General features: G+C 34.5%; 2 protein-coding genes across 2 annotated transcripts; both read left to right on the top strand.

Moving 5' to 3' along the window:
* Positions 1–7,857: 7,857 nt before the first annotated feature.
* LOC121254933 (sugar transport protein 13) lies at positions 7,858–13,085 on the top strand. Its single transcript, XM_041155178.1, has 5 exons — positions 7,858–8,167; positions 9,062–9,384; positions 10,740–10,864; positions 11,675–11,966; positions 12,068–13,085. The coding sequence occupies exons 1-5, from the start codon at positions 8,032–8,034 to the stop codon at positions 12,773–12,775; spliced, it is 1,584 nt and encodes a 527-aa protein (XP_041011112.1). The 5' UTR covers positions 7,858–8,031; the 3' UTR covers positions 12,776–13,085.
* Positions 13,086–14,153: 1,068 nt separating this feature from the next.
* Positions 14,154–15,913, top strand: LOC121254961 (mavicyanin-like). Its single transcript, XM_041155215.1, has 2 exons — positions 14,154–14,432; positions 15,306–15,913. Exons 1-2 carry the CDS (start codon positions 14,264–14,266, stop codon positions 15,683–15,685), a joined length of 549 nt encoding a protein of 182 aa, XP_041011149.1. The 5' UTR covers positions 14,154–14,263; the 3' UTR covers positions 15,686–15,913.
* Positions 15,914–16,121: the final 208 nt, after the last annotated feature.

Below are 16,121 nucleotides of genomic sequence, written 5' to 3'. Positions count from 1 at the left end.
TAACATCTTGCGCGTGGCTGACGCATATCCTGCAGCGGCTACACGGAGACCAGCGGCTATACCATCTGATTCCGACACACCAGCCGCATTCTCCACGCTAGTCCTGAATGTAGATTCAGATGCTAGTTCGGATGGTAGTGAGGATGAGGATCTACCTGATGCTGGTCTCACATATGATCAGGTGCATCAGTTAGTGCGAGACCCATCAGCTCCTCCATATGATGGGAGCAAGGTGATCCGACAAGCCGATTGTATAGCATTTTTCAGAATGCTCAATTTGATGGTTGGTTATAACATCGATCCAAAAAAACACAAGACTGATTTCGGGATCGATCGGGCTAGATTTTTACTGCAGTTGGCACGGGGGAATCCCATTGATCTGACATTGTATTTATTCCTCCGCATTCGACCGGAGTCACGCTTTTCCAGTATAAGTAGTCTACTATTTGCACTGCTGATATATAACCTCCTACTCCGATCGGGGGTTACACTGTCGGCCACTGAGTCGAGGTCGCCACAAATGGGGTCCCTTAACAAGATCATATTTAGTAAGAGCAAGGGGTACTTGCGGAAGACTGCATCATATTGGATCAGGTACGAACTTTGTTTGTGGAATTCGTTGAGCCCATCATGGAGAAGCTTAAGGATCTGGAAGGAAGTATTAAAATGTTGCAAAAGGATGTTGATCTACTTAGGCAATAGTGATCATTTTAGTTATTATTTTACTTTTTATGTTGTATTGAACATTATATATTTGAGATGTAATTAATGTATGGTTTTTATTTTTCATGTTTACTACTTTGTTTATTTTTTTCATTTTACTTGTCGTTCATGATAATATAAAAAATGATACTATCTTTAAGTTATATTTATATAAATTTAACATAAAAGAAATTACTATAAAGTTTTGAAGTTAATTACATAAAATTAATTTAGGAATTTATAAATATTTTAACTCACCGCAAATCATAATATATAATATATACATATTTTTATATTTTGAAAATGATAACAAATTAATGGAAAAAATATTTATTACTTTAATGGAAAAAATATATACACAAATCCATACTAATAAAAAATTTAATTAAAAAAATGTCCATTCGAACAAAGAAATTTAAGTTCGAACGGTTATTAACTTTTTCTGAAAAAAATAAATTAATTTCCTGCCAATATTATTATTTGAACAAATTATATACTGTTTGAACAAATATTAATTCCATGCTCGAATCTATTTTGTTCCATTCGAGCGGTTTTTTAGTTTGAGACGATTTTGTTCGTCATAAAATATCTTGTTCGAATGGATATTTTTCCGTTCGAACAAATTTAGTAGCTCAGACATTTTTTGTGAAGTAAATTTCGTCTCCAAAAATGACTTTTAGGGACGAAATTTAATTCGTCTCTAACAAATTTCGTCCCTAAGAGTTAAATTTCTTGTAATGTATCAACTTTGGAAAGGAAGATGAAGAGCATATGAAACTTCAGAAGCATGAGGCCTTGAAGAAGATGAAGGAGAAAAACTAAGAATATAATCAAGGTACGTTAACAAACAATTGTAAAAAAAAGAAAAAGTTATGACATTTACAGCTACTAATATAGTTCTCCAATGTGCATAAAGTGAAAAAAAATTGGCAGAAGAAGAAGCAACGGCAGAAGGAAGACAATAAGTCTAACCCTTGATTATATTTAATGAGATTTTCTCCAATATTTTGCAGTTTTTAGGATTGATGCAAAGCACTTATCTTTTTCATTTGGTGAATTTATGCAACTGCTCTGCTCTCACTTGAATCTTTCGGGTTGCTCTTGATGTTAAAGAAATGCAATATTTTATTTTTTGTCTCAATCTTATATTTTATTGTCACAATATTTTATTTATCTCTTTCATTTTAATTTTTTTGTCAGTCTTTTATTGGAATGCTTGGATGCACTTTGAAACAAAACGTATCTTTTTGTTTTGCATTCCATTACGAAAAATAGCCGAATTTGTCTGTCTAGGTCATCAGGTGTGTTGTTTATATTGTATTTGCAACAACTTTTCTCATAAGATCATCATATAATTTGGAATATGCTGCATGTGGTTTCTCTGTTTGAAACTGTGAAGGACTTGAGAGAATCTGAATCCGTTATCAGAAGACTATTATCAATTGATTGGTATCGAGAGCACATAATAAAGAACCATAATGGCCACCAAGAGGTATTCTTTCCACATTGCTATTTTAGGATTAATTTGGGTAAACTTCCAATGAATATTTGAGGAGAATAGGAAATTATTACGTTCAGCTTATGGTTGGATTCTCTGATATTGGTAAAGATGCTGGGCATTACACTGCTGCTTGGGAACTTTACAAAATCCAAGAAGTTGTTGTCCCAACTTTCAATGAGTTTGGTATTAAAGTTACTCTATTTCAAGGGCGTGGAGAGAGTATTGGTCGTTGTGGTGGCCCAACATATCTCGCCATCCAATCCCAATCACCTGGCTCTGAAATGGTGAGTGATCTATTAAATTTAGATCTTGGTATTTACAGTAGTTTTCTGCATCCCATTTTCTCCAATGAAAAGTGGTGTATAACTTGGCTTTAGATGCTCCAATCAAATTAAAATATCTGAGTCATATTGTGAAATACAAAACCATGATAGTCCAGTTCACTTGGTTTCTTCATATTCTTTTATTTCCAACTTAAAAACTGTTTATTCCTGAAAGTGTTCTATGTCATTCAATTGTATAAACTAAAACTTGTATAAATGTCATGGTTTTTGCTATTTGGATTTTAATTCCTATAAAACTATTATTAACTAACAACAACTAAAAGTAATTGTAAAGCTCCTAAAACTTTTGATCTACTTGAATGAGCACTAGTACTTCGACCACTTTGATTTTCTTTTTTCTTTTTTTTGGTGATTTTTTGCATTAAGTTTCATTTGTAAGTCTTGCTTCAAATTCAATGCTTAATCTGACTCAAAGTTCGTAACCCAATGGTTATCAATATCATAGAAAAAATTTCTGAAATTGAACTTATCAACGTCTTAGAAAAGGTTCATGACCTGGCCTTTCTGATGGCATATTGAATTTGCAGGGTACCCTTGGGTCAACTGAGCAGGGAGAAATGGTACCGGCAAAGTTTGAGCTACCACAGACAATGGTCAGACAATTGGAGATATACACAACAGTTGTTCTGCTTGCAACCCTATGTCCTCCACACTCGTCCTGAGAAGAACAATAGAGAAATCTCATTGGGGAGATCTCAAAAATCAGTTGCCAAATTTATCAAAATGTTGTCTATGAATTAAATTCTCAAACTATTAATCTTTTTGTAATACAATGATAAACTAGCTAATATTATGATCGAAATTAGAAGCTAATAATTAACCCCAATTTGAAATATAAGTATGATTTATGCTCTTGCTAAGATATCTCCATTAATATAGATGAAATGTAAGGGACGTAACATGATTAAAAAAATGAATTCTAGGTACGTAATGTTCAGATTAATATATACTTGTGACATGTTGTCTAATCACAATATATATGCATCTTCCACGACTTAATTTAGACGATAATCATAAAGAGGTGTCATGCAATATTGCATGGTCTGCCACAGACAAGCCAACCAGCATTTTGAACTAATATTTTCGTTAAACTTGTATTAAACAAATTTAGCAAAATGATGAATTTGCAAAACTTGTATTAAACTATGGTGTATTTTGAATTAATCTTTTTGTTTTCTAATCTATCCAAACATGTAATTATTATACTTCACTAACATATCATTATCCAAAGATATTTGCTAAAACTCATTTTTTGTTTCTATGCATTAGATAATTCATTAATCATTTTTATTATATAAAAAATCATATAATTTTTGTAAAAAAATCTTTTTCACCAACTAGGCAAACGTCCCTTTGGACGTTGCTCTACTACTAGTATATACACATATATGGATGATGTATGGCCTATCCTATTGGCATGGCGGCTGAATTAGGATTGAACATTTGACTAGGGAAAAAGAACATTATCATGCGTAGTCTGCTTTCCTTTCACTAGCAAGCTGGGAAAAAGCTATGTTTTCTCGTCTTCACACTTCGGCACCAAAAGCCTTTGCACCCTCTCTTATCCATAAAGAACGTACGCGTACGTACGTACGTAACTTCATATTCAAACCCGAATGCATGCTACCCGTGCGTGCATTAATGTTTTCTCAATCGAATAGGCCGCCAGATGGTCAACGTTAGAGCATCCGCATCCAAATCCAAATCCAAATCCAAGTCCAAGTTATAAATTATGAGTGTTACATTATTTATGTAACAGTATTAAATATTAAATAATTATAATCTATCAGACTCAATTTATACTTTAATCTTTTTTTTTTTTACAAGTCTTAGATATATATATTTTTATCCAAACTTACTAAGCATCTTTTCGCATCTCTCCTCTGTGATGTCATTGATTGCATCACTAAATATACGAGGAATCTTTTCGAATCTCCTTGCAATATTGCTAAAAAAAATATATGATCCAGTCATTGCTGAGGTGGTTAAAGGAAAATAAGAATAATAATAATAATATAAAAAGGTTGTAAGAGTTTTTTTTCGCCTACCTTGTTTTTTTTCAAAATGTTATTTTCTCAGTCAATAGATACTTTATAAAACGTGGGGAAGAAAAAAAAAATCTAAAGACGTCCAAGATAAGGAGCAAGATACACGTACGAGAAACAACGATCGAAATTGAAAAGGAATTGTGGGCGAGAAAATAAAGCAAACTGTAAGAGGAAAGTCTCATCAAGTGTTGTGAAGAAAAAGCAAAGCCTTTAGTTTGTTTGATATCGTCTTTTAAAATATATATGACATAATATTTAATTTAGAAAATTAATTTAAAAATTTAACTCTTTACATATATGTATTATATATACCGTTTATTCTTTTTCAATCAATAACTAATATTTATTAAATTCCACATACATACTGTATATATAGTATTTTATTGGGTTCTTTTATTTTTCCTATTCTGTTTGCTAGCGAGGTTAATTGGCATGCATTCAACAATTGAATTACCCTAAATGGTCACTGCAAAGGGCGTTGAGTTATATATTATTCTTTTAATTGGGACTCTCAAGTTGTCTCAGATTACTACGGATCGTGATCACATGCATGCATGTTGTCGCTAATTAAGCATCACGTGATGCATGTATTAATATTACACACATATAAATGTGTTTATATTTAAGGGTCACATGTAAAACACAGCTAGCTAATGGTCTAATTGGCATGCCATCATTATCTAGTGAATTAATTTCCAGTAGTACTGTCATTAATAATTAAGGAAATAATATTTAATTAATAAGATTAAGATATACTTTAGATAATAAAATGAGTTGAAATGATTTTATATAAAAATTAAATAAAATATTATTTTTTGATATTATTATTATTTTAAAATTTTAAAAAATTAAATTATTTATTATATTTTATATAAAAATTTAAAAATATTGATGAGATGAGATATAAAATGAAACACTTTTACTATTTAAACGAGGTAGCCTCATATATCGGAAATCTATTTGGATGCTCATTTGGGTACTATGCTTAATTTGATTAATTACTTTTCAACATGAAGCGATTTACACGTTTTAATTGGATACTATATTTAGTCCTTTTTTTCATCATTAATTAAAAAAGAAATGCTAGGTGTCATCAATAACTCAGCATAGCTTTTTATATAATGAGTAAATCAAGAGTTCTCTCGACATGATCAAACTTATAACTTCTGAGATATTTTCGCTTTAATAATATATATCGTAACCAATTAGAATATGGCCAATGCTACTATAACGTGTATAGTTGAACGTGCTGTATAGTCATGATTTACACTTTTTATTTTATTTTTTTAAATATTTATAAAAGTTAAATAAATTTATTAATAATCATTTTCTTAATTATTACAAAAAATTAAAATAAATATCGAACAGTCAAATTGAAGAGACAAATCCAAACTACATAGTATCATATGACAAGAGATCGAACTTTCCGTTATTTCTTTTTTTTTATTTTTACTCTAAATGAAGAAAAATAAAAATTCAACACTAATTTGGGTCCTCTTTGGTACAAAATGGTAGGGGAAAATTGGAAACACAAGGATAAAAAATTGGTTGTAATTTTCCTTTTCCTTTTCCTTTTGTCATTCCAAAAACTTTGGCTACCATGTGATGCTTTTGACGACTTTTGAAAAGGCAAGATGATCAGTGCTGGCTTCCGCAAATCGTATGTATTTTTCCCTTCATTCATTCGAGTGAAATATTATATAAACAACCCTATGAATTTGACCATTTCATGTCTGCAGGGAACTGTCAGCATCGCTAGAGTGCGTAATCATGAAAACTACAACCAATTAAACTTATAGATGAAAAACTAAAGGAACGTACGTGGCGATCGAATACTTTTCTTTTGATTCGATCGAAGACGTGGTGGACGTTAACTGATTTGCAACTTAGAAAGCGGTGATCTCAAGCAACTTGTTTTTATGGAATGGTTTTAATTAATTTCTTGGTCAGAGAGAGACCATGGAGCGCTAGCAGACAGATTATTAACAACAATTTGGTTATACATGCATTATATATCTTATTGTACGTGTATTCACATTATTAATTTCTTCAGCTACATACCTTATTAATATTGTAACTATTTGCTAGTCAATGGGGACGGCCGGCCGGGTTGACATTTATCTTGATTACTGCAAATACGATTAATACTTTTCAGCTATTTTCTCGCCACTATTACATATATTAATATATATTTATTGTTTCCATTTTCGCTTAAATTTATAGATTAACTTGTTATAATAAAGAGTTAGTCTACATATAATATCCTTTTTAAAATAATTTTTTTCTTTTTACCTTCATTCATCAATGAGATTGTACACTCAATCCCTATTTAAAACTACAAATAAAATATTTCTAATTTTATATTCTCGTTATGATGTTGTGTTTATCCCTAGTTTATTAAATATCCTCACTATACCAATTTAGTCTTGAAGAGAGGAAAAAAAAACACACACACATGTATAGAGTTCTTGCTAATTGCCCCAGAAAAAGTATCAGTACTTAATGTTTTTCTTTCTTTGGAGGATAGATATTAATAAGTAGCTATACGTACAGTACTTAGTTCATCATGTACACGTCAAATATTAAGTCCTAGGCTGTATCATTAATTCTTGCATCCAAGCTTCCTTAATTACATTAAATAGACAGTTATAATTAATTATCTAATTTTTAAAATCATTATCCTTCTATCCAAAAAAAAATCCAGAAAATTTTATAGCAGACTTATCCACATACTACGCTTCAAATTAATTAAATGAATTGTTTCCTACCACCTTTTGAGTAATGCTAGGCTGCCCACACGTGCGGTCTAGGCAAAATTTATTTTTTTAATATCTATAAATATTTTTAAAAAAATGAAAAGAATATCAATATATTAATAATTACTTCTTTAATTAACAAGTAAAAAAAAATAATATATTAACGATTAAAATGAAGAGACAAAATAAAAAAAAAATAACATTATTCTCTCTCTTTTACGTGGTTTTTTTTCTTTTGGTTTTAACAAGATTATTTTCATCCTACTAGTATTTTTTTTTAATTTTCTACTTTATTTGCTTTATATCAAAGTCACCAAATTATCTAAATTCATAAGAGAGAGAAAAAAAAAAGTCTTAAAATTCAACTTAAGCGGTTGACTAGCTAGCCAGCCTTCAAGTATGAACGTACACCAGCCACAGAATAGACACGTGGAAAGATCTGGAGGTGGTGCCCACTAGTCGACATGAAGCGTCGTGGATTTCAACCTCGTGCGTTGCAACTCTGTATGTGATCTCTCAGAGACCACCCTCCTCCATCGCCTATATAAACAACCCTCTCCCCTCCCTAACACCCATTATCTGTGCACGCACACATCAATTTACAAGGAGATTTTGGATAAGCTTACTTTTGCATATCAGAGAGCTTTTGATATAAATACACACATAGCCAGCTAGCAATCATGCCAGCGGGAGGGTTCTCAGGTCCGCCCGGCGGAGGCACCGAGTTCGAGGCGAAGATCACGCCCATCGTCATCATTTCCTGTATTATGGCCGCTACCGGAGGCCTCATGTTTGGTTACGATGTTGGTGTTTCCGGTGAGTACCTACATCTTTCAGATCTTCAACTGTCGCTTCGTCTCTAGCTCTCACACACGGTACTCACATGGTGCATATGCATATATATGATACTAGATCTATCGAGTTAAGCTTTTTGAGAGATTAAAGTTCATTCACAGATATCTTTTGGGTTTTAACTTATCCGTTCGCTTCCGAGAGAATAGGTAAATTAATTGCTTTGGTCGGTGTCTCCAAAAGGCAAGAAACGACTGTACTTCTAAATTTTCATGATCGGGTCCGTACAGTACCTGTGATTTCTGGTTGGAGAAATAACTAAAAGCTTTCGTTCAGTCGCTTTTTAAAAAAAAAAAGGTAGGTTCGTCCGATCTTATCCCACTCATCATCCATTTTTTTACCTCGTGCATGCTCTCACACCGGCCTCCGGCCCTCCATCCTCCTTCCCGAATATAAACAAAGCCTCTGCCGCCATTTCCCTGAAAATGAAAAACCTTTTTTTCTTGAAAATAAAATGAGAGAAGGGTACTTCAGGCCGCGCTTCGTCTTATTTCTTTCCGCCATCATCAAGCCCTGACGTTGACGTCCGGCACGTGAAGTTGTTTGGTTTTCCAGCAGATCATGAGCTTGATGTCCAATAGAATCTGCTGCTGGCTGTATCCGAATCTACAACACGTGCCTAATTTTTTATCATTGGCAAAATTATATATTTCTAGTTTCTACCCGTTGTTGCCATTGTTATGTTACGACAAAGAGTAAGGCAGAAATTAGTGAAAAAAAAAAAAAAAAACTCCCTCTTTGCTGAAAAAAAAATTAACAATTTTTATACAATATTATTTAATGTTTATGATAACTCAATATTATTATTATTAAAAATTCGTTAATGAATTTACTGTGAAATTCAATCGATATATGTAGGTGGTGTTACGTCCATGCCCGACTTCTTGAAAAAATTTTTCCCGGTGGTTTATCGAAAGACTCTGGATCCAGATATCGACAGCAATTACTGCAAATACGATAACCAAGGGCTTCAGCTGTTCACATCATCGCTGTACCTGGCCGGTTTAACCTCGACCTTCTTCGCGTCCTACACAACCAGAAGGCTTGGCCGAAGGCTAACCATGTTGATTGCTGGGGTTTTCTTCATTATTGGGACCGTCTTTAACGCTGCGGCTCAAGACCTTGCCATGCTCATTATTGGTAGGATTATGCTTGGCTGTGGAGTTGGTTTTGCTAATCAGGTACTACGTAATTCCTTTAATTAATTTGTTACTTTATCATTTACAATGTTGAAATTTTAACCATTTATACCTCTTTAATTTTGCATATATATATATATATCTATGATACATGAGTTTGCTACGTTTATTTATTTAAATATGGGCTTATTTAATTTCCTTAGGTTAATCGTTTTCTTTTATCAAATATCAAATATGTACACTGGTACTCCCCTAAAAGAATCTCAAAGAATACATAATAATAGAGAAAGAAAAATGGGCCGGGGCTTTGATATTTGCTTGCTTTAATTGTTTTTTAAACACAAGTCATAGTCACCGACTAATTTTTTCCAACCTTCTCCTCCGTACACAAACAGATATATGTACGTGTGTGTATATATATATATTGTAGCATATGAACGGACTGTTAGATGTGACAGAGATATATTGTATCTTTTCCAGCTTGACCTAAGAAACATCAATGATAAAAGATAAAAATTCCTTGGGAGTCATCCAGGGAAAGCCGATCGACTAAACAACCCATCAATTTCTTAATTTGCATCGTACCTTAGGTCCTTAATTATGCTTTTGGTATAAAACTTTCTTGCGATTGGTCCTAATTGCGAAGTATTTTAATCACAAAAAAATTATATAAAAATAAATTTATAAATTAATATAGTTTGATGTAGTATGTCAGATTAGAAAATTATTTTTATTATAAAATAGATCTAACGAATTCTATAAATTTATATTAATTTATAAATTTATTTTATAAAATCTTTCTGTATCTATAGCATTTCTTTATATATAATGTGCTATAACATGATATTGGATCGCTGGCTTTTTCTTCCAACTTTCTTGTCTTTGATTTTGTGTGGGTGCATTTTGGAATAGTTTATCCCGTCCTCCTATTATTATTTGGACCTCATGAATTTTATTTCAACGACCATCTATGTGTATGGGGGGAGGCTGTAGCTGGTGCATATAGAAAGATACGCTCAAGCTACATGTGATGTGATCCCAACATGAGGACTGTACAGTGTACAGAATTTAAAAAAAAAAAAAAGGGGAAAAAATCCCCAAGTGGATTCTGCGAGGAATCGGCCGCGTCTCGTGTTTAATAAAATAATTGATTTGGGTGGTGCGATGTCACCATAAAAAAAAAAAAAAAAATGATAAATTTCGAAAACATGCAATCCATGCATATGATTAATCAATTAAAGTATTGGGTCCACGTTGCGATTCTCTTCTTTAATATTGAATAAACTATTTGTTACGAGCTTCAATATATAATTAATTAGAGGTCTCATTATTTAAGTAATATATATATATATATATAATGAATATTTCTAAATATTTTCAATGAATGACACGTACAGGCAGTGCCGTTGTTTCTTTCGGAGATAGCACCCACAAGGATACGTGGAGCTTTGAACATTTTATTTCAACTTAACGTCACACTTGGCATTCTCTTCGCCAACCTAGTCAATTACGGCACCGCTAAGTAAGTTCATTTCTTCTCTTCATTTTCTATTCCTCAGATCAAGAAAACAAGAACAAAGAAAAAAACTACATATGTAGTAGTCACCACCTGCCCCCCAAGTTTCGACCGACATCATACAATGATTACTAGAAGTTTTGTGTTATTAATAATTTCCAGTGAAAGAAAACGATTCCAGGACATTAATTAATAGTGTTTAATAATGGCTGCCATTCAAATGGTGGGCACAATAGGGCAGAGATCATTCAGCAGTTCAAATGTTAGAAAAACAAACAATTATTATGTTCAAATCTTAAGAAGATTGGTTTTGACTTGTCTTGCTTGGCATATATACATGCTCTCCAAACAGTCACCCCCAGAGTCAATATATATATAGACATGAGTGGGACATGTGTTTGTTTTGAATCCTGATCAGGATGATCGATTTATATAGGACTGAGCAATTGCTGGTAACTTGACAATCTTAGCATCCCCTAGTGTAATATACTTGACTTATCAAAGTAGAGCAGAAATTGAGAAATTGAATATAATTCCATAAAGTTGGATAAGAACTATATATTTACTCAAAATTAGCTAGCTTTGACTTCGCATTTAGAGGGTAAGTACGGTTTTAATGATATTGAGGGAAAAAAGTTTACCTTGACCGTGATTCCATCCTCCTTGTTTTAGAAGATGAATCTGCATCTGAAAAATTTGTGGATAATAATTGAAATAATTTGCCTTTTTTTCAGACAACATGAGTAGTAATTTCTAATGTAAGTGCTGGCTTTGTTGCTAACCAGTATTGATGTTTTGCCATGCTACTACGTACAGAATCGAAGGGGGATGGGGTTGGAGGCTATCGTTGGGTTTGGCTGGAATTCCTGCTGGTCTCCTAACCTTGGGGTCTCTCCTTGTGGTGGATACTCCTAACAGTCTGATTGAGCGTGGTCGCTTGGACGAAGGAAAAGCTGTGCTTAGAAAGATTCGGGGTACTGACAATATTGAGCCTGAGTTCTTGGAGCTTGTCGAGGCAAGTCGTGTGGCTAAAGAAGTGAAGCACCCCTTCAGGAATCTCCTTAAGCGGAGGAATAGGCCCCAACTTATCATTTCAGCAGCCTTGCAGGTCAGCATCTTTCACTCTGTTCTATACACGTACGTGTATACTCCCATAAATTAGACTAATTTATCCTGATGTTCTTGCTTTGAATTGAATGTTTGTGACAGATCTTCCAACAATTCACTGGCATCAACGCAATCATGTTTTATGCTCCAGTCCTATTCAACACCCTGGGATTTGGCAGTGATGCTTCCCTCTACTCGTCTGTCATAACAGGAGCTGTTAATGTTCTCTCCACTCTTGTATCCGTCTACTCAGTGGACAAAGTTGGCCGTCGCTTGCTCTTGTTAGAGGCTGGTGTCCAGATGTTCCTGTCCCAAGTGGTGATAGCAATCATTCTAGGAATTAAGCTTAAGGATCACACTGATGACCTCCAAAAAGGTTTTGCAGTCCTTGTGGTTATCATGGTTTGCACTTTTGTATCGGCTTTTGCATGGTCTTGGGGACCTCTAGGGTGGCTGATCCCAAGTGAGACATTTCCACTGGAGACTCGCTCTGCAGGGCAGAGTGTGACTGTCTGTATCAACTTGCTTTTCACTTTTGTCATAGCACAGGCCTTCCTCTCAATGCTCTGCCATTTCAAGTTTGGCATCTTCTTGTTCTTCTCTGGCTGGGTTCTTATCATGTCATTGTTCGTGCTGTTTCTTCTCCCGGAGACAAAGAATATCCCCATTGAAGAGATGACTGAGAGAGTGTGGAAGAAGCACTGGTTTTGGAAGAGATTTATGGATGACCATGAAGATGGAGGAGCTATTACTAATGGTGACAAAAAAATTGGTCATGATAATGGATTTGATCCTTCTTCTCAGCTGTAAACTACACTAAGTCTACTTGGAATTAGTGGGGAAACTTGCCATACAAGAACATCGACACTGGATACTAAATAGGTAGAAACTCATTACCAGTGTACGGAAGGTTGATTAGTTTCTTTTCTTATTTTGATGTCTTTATGCTTATATTTTTGGGTTCATTAGGAAGGCCATGATTGAAGATGCAGTGTTTATATCTTTGTTGTATAGCACCCCAAGCGTGCGAATTATTAGTAATTACCACTGAACATGGTGAATATTGGCCGACAACTCTTACAAACAAAATTTTTAATGTAACCTTGAGTTGTTGCATCATTGAAAGAACCTTGTACTACCAAACTTCTTTTCGATGATCTTTTTCTTTTATGAGTTGCAGCTCATGTTCTTTTCACGGCCTCTTACTCATGTTATGATATGATAAGATATCTTAGCCTTTTTTTTTTCTTATGAGTGAGAACTCATGCCATCTCTCGATATCCCTCACCAGAGAGGGAGAGAGGACAAATATCATCATCCCAACAAGGGGATCAACATCTCTAAGCCTTTTTGAAGAAGGACTCAGATGCCTGCAATTGTTAACTCATGCAAGTACCCAAATACATAAAAATCATATCCAACAAACATATTTATACGGTTTAAATACATTACTATGCCTTTTGAGGAGCAAGCGTATGAACCTATACCAGATCGAAATTAATGAATATAAAAATTGAAAAAGTAAATGCTAATAATCAAATGGCAATTGGAATTCTCTTTAAGATTAAGTCTATACTTCTCCCTTGTACAAAGCAATAAGATCCCAACCAAAATGAAATTATTGGGGTTAGGCAATGCCATGATGGTTCTCAAATTCTATTGAAGATAAATCCGCACCCTACCACACCAATTACCCCCAAAACATTCTTTCCTTTCAAGTCCCTCAAACATGGCCTTCAAAGTGAAGGCAACAATCAATGCCATAGTTCCGATCGTCGATGTTTCATTTCAATCATTTTTTTTTTTCCTAGTAATCTAAGCGGTAAAATTAAAGTGGAAAATAATAATATGGGACCTGATTTCCAAGTATTCTTTTATTACTAACATTTCTCTTCACGAGTAATGCTACATTCAGTCATGGAGTATGCAAGTACCGTGTAGTCGCTTCGTAAAAGAGTGGAACTTACTATTAAAAAATTAATTTTTTTTATATGAATATTGTATTTATTTACTTTTTTCAAAGTGATTGCATGACATTTGTGCACTCATGACTGCAACCATCATTTCTCTTTACTTATTATTCTTTCTCTAATTTTAGTTTGAGGGTGCTTCTTGTTAATTTAAAAAATAACAGTACAGGACCAAACGCACTTTTCTGATCAAGCTCCAACCGCCACTTCAAAAGCTATGCAAGTCCAAAAGATTTATAAGAGGTCCTACACAGACAGCCTCTCCAATTCTCTCAACCCATCCAAAAAAAAAAAAAACATATTTGGTTCCTTCCAGCTTCCACAGGCCATGTCTTTGCTGGAGAGAGCTGTAGTTGTGCTCATGGCGATGGCTATGGTGCATGTTTCCGATGCAGCTGTGCACAAGGTTGGGGACTCTGCAGGTTGGACCACCATTGGTAATGTGGACTACAAGCAGTGGGCTGCTGCTAAGACCTTTCGAGTTGGTGACATTATCAGTAAGATTTGTTCATAATCAAATTGTCTACTTCAATTTCATTTTGGGTACTCTGTACTTTGTGAGTACTGGGTTTTGCTTCTGTGATCGCAATTCCCCTTTACTTGGATGCTCATTTAGTTCTAATTATGTCAAAGTTATGCTCTAATGTGTGAGTCTACTTCCTGATTCTTCTCAAATGGGCTCTGTGAAATTCTGTCTTGCTCAGTAATTGTTCTATGGGGGCAGCAGATTCAAGTTTAAAAAAAAGCAACTTGCTTCTATGAGTAAATAGATAAAAATAGGCAATTAATGTACACAGGACCAGAAGCAAAAGCGATGCCTCTCTGTTTTGTTTGGGCTTTTTTAAGGAACCTGATACAGTATTTAACTATTTATCTCCAAATAGGTGCCCCGCAGCCATTGCCTTGAATATAATTGGTGTAGGCATTGTCTGGCAACAACTGCTTTCCTTCTTTGTGCTAATGGAGGAAAGTAAGCATTATGCCATTGAGTGCATTATGATTGATACCATTCAAACACCCAAATGGCTAAACGCGATAAAAATAAACTTTCCGTACGTGGAGGTTTCATGATTTGGTCGGCCATGATGTATGGTGGTTTGGCGCCCCATATGCACTCACTCTTTTCCATCAACTCATGCGCGCTTTCATGATAACTGCTCACACTTTGAAATTCAATGCATATCTGGTAGGGTACCACATCCACTTTGTGCATTTGGGACAAAGAAGGAAGATATAAAGGAGATATTAGAAAAAGCTAGCCTTCGTTTTTGCTGAAAGTTAAATTCTTGGCATTGTCAAAGAAATTTTGAGTTAGTGACTGTTTAAATGCAACAGTGTTTATCTTATTTGTATGGTTGATGTTGTGACAGTTTTCAAGTACAACGCTCAATTTCACAACGTGATGCGAGTAACGCACGCAATGTACAAGACGTGCAATGTTTCAATCCCTTTGGACACCTTCACCACCGGAAATGACTCAATTATTATCACCAGTAAAGGTCACCACTTCTTCTTCTGTGGCGTCCCTGGTCATTGCCAAGCTGGCCAGAAGGTTGACATCAATGTTATACCTCACAATCTTTCGCCTGCTCCAACTCCATCTGCATCAGTATCTCCTCTAGCCCCTGCCATCGGTGTGCCTGTTCCTTCTCCGAGCAAGACTGCTCCGTCAAATGTTTTGAAGGGTGGTTTTGGTTTGCTTGGGTTGGCTATGGCATTTTTTGCTCCTTTTGTTTGTGGATCTGCTTAATCAAGGTTTTTTGTGGAATCTCCGAGAATTTCGTTGTTTTGAGACTTGCGAGGGAATAATTTAGAGTGTGATAGATATTGATACTCATTGATCATTGATTAGATCATACATAAACACATGTTACAAATTTCCAATAATTGTAATTCTTGCCTTTCTGGACTAAGACATGATACCAGTATCCCTTGTAATATATGATGTTATACAGAGATTCACAAGGTTTTGAAATTTGAAATTGCAGCAACTAGGCTTTCCTATTGATCCCATTAGAAACTTCCTTCCAATTCTAATTTAATGGTTCAATATAGCAAAGGAAATAATACCATTCCACAGTATCAACTATCAAAACCCCTTACCATTTCACCATTCACAAAGGTCACATAACTCCTACCTACTTCCACCCATTTTGAAGTCTTCGTTATCCACTGTCCATATACAC

The sequence above is a fragment of the Juglans microcarpa x Juglans regia genome, chromosome 1D, assembly GCF_004785595.1.
Source record: "Juglans microcarpa x Juglans regia isolate MS1-56 chromosome 1D, Jm3101_v1.0, whole genome shotgun sequence".
NCBI lineage: Eukaryota > Viridiplantae > Streptophyta > Magnoliopsida > Fagales > Juglandaceae > Juglans > Juglans microcarpa x Juglans regia.
Note: the sequence above shows the minus strand (reverse complement) of the source record. Positions and strands in the feature narration are given on the sequence as shown.

Coding starts and splice junctions, on each gene's coding strand:
- LOC121254933 (XM_041155178.1), top strand. CDS start 8,032: ATGCCAGCGGGAGGGTTCTCAGGTCCGCCCGGCGGAGGCACCGAGTTC. Junction 9,385..10,739: donor GAGTTGGTTTTGCTAATCAG/GTACTACGTAAT, acceptor TGACACGTACAG/GCAGTGCCGTTGTTTCTTTC. Junction 10,865..11,674: donor GTCAATTACGGCACCGCTAA/GTAAGTTCATTT, acceptor TACTACGTACAG/AATCGAAGGGGGATGGGGTT.
- LOC121254961 (XM_041155215.1), top strand. CDS start 14,264: ATGTCTTTGCTGGAGAGAGCTGTAGTTGTGCTCATGGCGATGGCTATG. Junction 14,433..15,305: donor TCGAGTTGGTGACATTATCA/GTAAGATTTGTT, acceptor ATGTTGTGACAG/TTTTCAAGTACAACGCTCAA.